This window comes from Nothoprocta perdicaria, unplaced genomic scaffold, assembly GCF_003342845.1.
Source record: "Nothoprocta perdicaria isolate Ctin4 unplaced genomic scaffold, notPer1 scaffold_45, whole genome shotgun sequence".
NCBI lineage: Eukaryota > Metazoa > Chordata > Aves > Tinamiformes > Tinamidae > Nothoprocta > Nothoprocta perdicaria.
The window spans coordinates 3,681,281-3,687,370 of NW_020455699.1; the positions used below are offsets into that span (position 1 = coordinate 3,681,281).

General features: G+C 36.4%; 1 protein-coding gene across 1 annotated transcript in view; it reads left to right on the plus strand.

Annotated features, from left to right (window-relative positions):
* LYRM7 (LYR motif containing 7) overlaps positions 1–5,786 on the plus strand; it is an 8,208-nt gene extending 2,422 nt beyond the window's left edge. The window contains exons 3-5 of the mRNA XM_026046587.1: positions 326–390; positions 1,167–1,248; positions 5,426–5,786. Coding sequence (XP_025902372.1) covers positions 326–390; positions 1,167–1,248; positions 5,426–5,502 — 224 coding nt within the window. The 3' untranslated portion in view covers positions 5,503–5,786. The remainder of the gene's footprint in view (positions 1–325; positions 391–1,166; positions 1,249–5,425) is intronic.
* The last annotated feature ends 304 nt before the right edge of the window (positions 5,787–6,090 follow it).

Below are 6,090 nucleotides of genomic sequence, written 5' to 3' on the forward strand. Positions count from 1 at the left end.
TTGAGACACTGCAAGGAACAACTGAGTTTTGAAAAGATGCTTCCATGAATCTTTATTTACAAATATACTGATACCTCCACTTTACTTTGTCAGAGTAGAATGCTGCAGTGTTTTCTGTGTGTGACATTAAATATTTAGCTATGAAGTGAGCTAGGAAGAGCAGAATAACCATCTGCAATATTAGAATGTGGAATGCGATGGCCACACCTACCCTAGCTGCTTAGTTCATCAGGAACGCMCTTTTTAAGTGGTCCTGGTTATCTCTGCTTACTTTGATTTGGCTTTTTTTGTGAAGCAGTCCTAGAGCATGTGACTCTTTAAAAAGAATCTGGGGTAGAAAGGAAGCTTCAAGAGCAAGCTCAGTGCATTCTGGTTTCTAATGGTCATTCAGTAAGGGGAACAAGATCATAACTTGCTCTTGCTTTCTAAATGGGAGAAAGGGGGAAGGGCGGATAAAGATKTAGGGTAGCTCTACTCAGCCCTAACTCTTATGCTACAAATAATCTCTCATGTTGGTACAAACTGCTTACCAATTAAATATAGACATCAGCTCCCAAAGAGTCTCTTGCTTGTGCAGTTTCATTTTTTTTTTTTCTGACAGAAGCATAATACAAACAAGTTCTGGGATTCTGCTGATCAGCTGGCAAAATTGACAGTACCCCTCTACTTACCTTCTCAAGGAGGGAAATAATTTCARGGTTTTTACCATATAATCATGCCTCTGTTAATCTTTGGATTTGAGTATCTCGTTCCTGCACTGCTTTCCTGTGAAAGCTCTCTTGTCTGGTTTTGCCCCTCTTTTTACCTCCATATTATGAGAGTAGGAATGTTAAAAAAGCCGTATTACCCATCTCATTAGAGGCAGTCAGATGCTGCTTTCTAGTTTTTTACCAGTGCCTATAGTCATTGAAATAAGTTACTTCTTTTGATCATTGTGTTCCACCTTATTCCCTTACAGTTTCAACAGGGCACTGTATGTCAGGGTACTCCTTACTGACTCGTAAAGGACCTCAGGATCCTGAAAAGGAAATTATGTGTAGATAGTAAATAGCTTGCTGAGTAATTGATTGCTTAGTGTTTGAGTAGCTCTCTACTATGGAAAATGACTACAAGGATAATTGTGTATCACTTAAATTACTCTGTTCTTATTTTTCTTCCTTTACTAGCTCCTGAAAAYAGCTTCAGATGTTGAAATGATTCTCAGAACTTCTGTTATTCAGGCAGTTCATACAGGTTCTGACAAAATATGTGAGTAAAGATTGCATGTTAAAAAGATGTTGAAATTCAATAAATAAGTATAAGCTTGAAAATGGAACAGAGGGATGGAGAGGGGAAATATGTCTGTGCATATGTGTGCGTGTATAGATAGTAATTTAAGCCTGCTGACTCACTATATATGAAATGTAGAGATGCAAAGACAATGTTGTTTCTACATGCATTTTCTGAATTATGAGGTTTGATAGAGGCAGAGATCACCTTTAGTGTCATCATTGAAGAAAAGAAATTATAACTTGCTAATCCATTTTTGCACTTCTGTAGGAATGACAGCATCTGGTTGGCAAGTCCACGTGGCATATACTGTCTACACAATCAGCCAGCGTTTAGATATAGCCAATTTATGTGTTTTCCGATAGGTGGGAACATTTGCTGCCCATAGAGTAGCCTTTTCCTTTAGGTGTGAGTATTGTCTTTCACCTAAAACCTTGTACGACATTATAAATTCCAAATTACTTTACCAGTCATGGAAAAATTAAGACATAATGATGGCCTGTATACAAAGCCTCTCAAACTGTGAAGTTTTGCCTTCTAATTCAGAAGTTCCTCAATAGCTCTTGGTCAAACTGAAGAGAAGCTTATCTTACCACTGCTTGCTCTAGGAGAAATAGGTGTATCCTTTAGGTGTATCCGTTGTTTCCTTCACTTCTGTTTGCTGCTGTCCTTATAAATCCTTGTAGCTAAATCCAATTTTAGATTTTCTAAACTAGCAAACATTCAGTTTCAGAAGAGCTTTACTGATTTAGTCCGAAAATGTTTCCAGACCCGTGTTACGGCTTCCACAGCCATCATAAGCAATGGCAGTAGAAGAGTAAGAACAGACTGTGTGCTTTCTGTAGCACCTTCACATCTTCCAAGTATTTCCATCTTACCTATTAACAGTTTACTGAGCCAGAGACTTATTTCTGTTTTAAATACTCAGTGGATTCTCCCTGGTGTGCTTATTGCCTATCATGCAGGCAAATTTCTAGCATCCAATATGTCTTTGACAAAAAATTTATTATAGTTTGTGTGAAAATAACTTTGTGTAGTTTGTCCTGAATATGGCATTTACTTGTCAATGCATATCTATTTTGCTAAGCTGCTAATGKTTTTTTAAGCCCCCTATGGCCTGTCCTGCATTTTTTTTTCCATTKAGGGGATAGCTTATATATGAAACAAAAGTTAAACATTTGTGGTCATTCTACTGCCCTCCTCTGTACCTTCTTCAGTTCTCCTACAGTCTTTTTAAAATGAGGGCACTAGAGCTGCACACAGTCATCAAGCTATGAACAAGCCAGTGATTTGAACAAYAGCACAGTGATGCTTTCTCTTTTGTTCGCAATTCATTTCCTAGTTTTTTCTAATCCTAAAATTATTTTTTTATTTGCTATTGATCACTGTGCTTAGCTCTTTTTTTTTTTTTTTAATTTACAAGTTTATTTTGTGTACATTGAACTCTCAGAAGAATGATTCACGCTCTCACCATTCAGGTTTGACGCCATCACTTTCTGTGTGAAGATAGTATTTTTTTACTTATTTGCATTACATTTCTTTATATTTGAATTTATCAGGCATTTTACTGCTTAGTCTATCTCTTAATATCCTTCTGCATTTCTTCACAGTAGGCCAGTCTCCTAATGGTATTATTTTTGGTAGTATCCTTGAAAAACAGACCATTGTGCACTTGCTTTTCCAAGTTGCTTACAAACGTATTAAACAGCACAGATTCCAGCAAACATGCCTGCAGAACTTGTGACATCTCTCCATTGGGAGAACAGTTCCATTAGCCTTCACTTCCCACAGTTTAATCAGTGATTTATCCTTCTCTCATAATATGTCATCTGTGTTCTTACGAGTTTTTTTTGTGAGGGACTATTGGAAATCCAAGCACACTGTAATATCCTCAGGAGAGCTGTTCYAAGAACTCCAATAGAGACTGTAAGGCAGAACTTCTCTTGCAAAGGTGACATGCATTCAYGTTCTAATATCAGTTCATATTCTAACTCTGCCTGCAGGATTGAGGATAGGAAAGTCTGAGTCTACCTGGAGTTGATCCTGGCAAGGGGCTTGAAGGTCAACAAGAAGGACTTTTAGAGATACATGAGCAGCAAAAGGAGGACAAGAGAAAATGTGGGACTGCTCCTGAATGAGGCARACATTTGCATGGCAAAGGGCATGAAAGGCCCAGGACACTTGAATGCTTTCTTTGCCTCAGTCTTTAGTGCTAAAAATTTATCTTCAGGAAGCCCAGTGCCTGGCACCARTAGGGTAAACCTGGAGCAAGGAAAATTTACTTACAGTAAAGKAGTATCAGACTAAAGAATATTTAAGCAAATTAGATAAAGACACATCCATGGGACCAAATGGGRTGAATGCACAAGTGCTATCGGAGCTAGCTGATGTCACAGAATSACAGAATGGTTAAGGTTGGAAGAGATCATCTAGTCCAACCGCCCTGCCCTAGCAGGGACATCCAGAGCACGGAGCACAGGGTTGCATTGAGGCAGGTCTGAAAGATCTCCAGAGAAGGAGACTCCAAAACCTCCCTGGGGAGTCTGTTCCAGTGTTATGTCACCCTCACAGGAAAGAAGTTCTTCCTCACATGGAGATGGAACTGCCTGCGTTTCAGCCTACAGCCATTGTTCCTTGTCCTGTCACTGGCCGCCACTGAGAAGAGTTCCTCCCTACAGTCACCCATCAGATACTTATACATGTTGATCAGATCTCCTCTCAATCTTCTCTTCTTAATAAGAATCTGAGACAAAACAGTGTATAGTCATGTTGGATTCAGTAATAAATCCAAAAAAAAGTAATTAGGTATGATTCTGCTTACTAAAGAGAATTTTTAAGTTACAAACTTGTTTGTCCTTTAAATAACTTTAAATAATATTTTTTTCCAGAAGTGTCAGAGTCACATTATTTACTAGAATTCAAATTTCTTGGTTCTATTTATTCTCACTTTAATTGCAAATGAAGCTGATAAAAGCAGAGCTACATGTTAGTGATATACCACACATGCAATATGTCTGGATGATTTTGATGTGCTGCATTGACTCTATATATTCAAAACTTAGCTTTGGAAATGAAGATAAAAAATCATTTGTTTCCGTCTTTATCTGTTTAGAGCTTCTATTTTATTTTGTCTGGTGGTGTCTTTTGATAGTTTCTTTTCTTTCTTTCTTTCATTGCTTTCATGCACTTACTGTAGCTGTGTAGATCGACATGATTTGTCATGAATTTACTCATTTGTGTTTTCTCTGTAAGAGAAGTGAAAATTAAATTTTTATTTAAAACTCTTAGGACCTTATTAAGTACATCAGCATCAATCCATAGATGCAAAAGAAATATATCCTYAAGGAAATCAGTTTTCTTTCTTAGAATATATGGGAATATACTGTGCATTGAACAGGTTATTACTCAGTGCTATAGATGCGCACACACACTGTTTTATGGGCTTACCGTACACTTAGTACCTGACCTAGTCTGACCTAGTCAAAGTGTAGCATTAGCTTTAACCTTTGCATTTTAAGTTGCTGCTACTTGAGCAAACATGACATGACACTGCACCTTCCCTCTGTGCAGAAAGGCCAAGCTGATGTCTGAAGAGTCAGATGGCCAGAACTTTGAGCCAGAGTCAGATTAAAATGGTGCATAATTAGACAAACTTTAATATGCTGCTCTTCTTTAAAGAGTTAGTGCTGATAACTTGCATATGATTCCATCATCTTCTGTTAGCCTTTGAAACAGTGCTAATTATATTGATACTATGGACCTTAAGTCAAAAGAGGAAAAGGGATATATCAAATTTAATGCTTATTTTTGAAACTGTGTAAGTATTAAACATAATCTGACTCAGGTTTGTTAGATAAGTTAAAATTGYTGTTCTCTCTCTTACTACAAATTATTGCAAAACTACCCTTTTTATAGATTATAAATTAACTTAAATATATTCTATGCTTTTAAAGGGAAGAAAAGTGAAGGAAATATTTTGACAATCGGAAGGTAAATGTTAATATGGTTTTGTCTTAGATGTTAATTATGCATCTCATTATCTCACCGGATTCTCATTCCACTAACATTTTTTTTCTTTGCAAATGTAAAAACAACATCATTTTATGCAATAATTTGCAGAATATATTCTTACAGTTTTTTCTTTTTTGTTTTACAGTGCTTGTACCCAGGAAAGATCTGCTACAAGACAATACTCCTTACTTTGATAAACCAACAAAAAAGCATCAATCTTGAGGAAAATATGGCCGCCTTCTTCAAATTTATATCCTTTAATGAGATCTCTGAAAATCAGTAGCAGATATCTCTGTTAAAATGAAATTTGAGAAATTGTAAGTGCTGTTAACAAGAAAACCCTAAGACCATCTTTATTGCACACTATGGTACCATTAGGCAGTTCTGAAGGATACTTTTCTTATTTGCAAGATAATACACATACTCAAGACATATACTGTTTTCCTAAATATATACTTCTGAAATGTGTTACTTGAGACAGCAGTGCATGTTGTGAATTAGGAGAACTATCACGTAGATAGTTTTGTGGGAATTCAGAGGTTTCACAAAACCAAATGCAGATCTTAATCCTGACAATATTTATTTGTATGTTTGTCATCAATGATACGCTTCTTTGAAATAATGAAAAAACATCTTGTGGCTTACAATTTAAATTTATCTTTAAATTTATGCTTTGCAGCAAAAACATTACTTCTGAAGTTGTCATTAACTATACTGTATTATGCTGTGAAGTTTATGAGAGCTCTTTAAGGTTTATCTGAATAAATTATTCAGATTTTGCAGATGGGAAAGCATGAGTAGTGTTTTTAT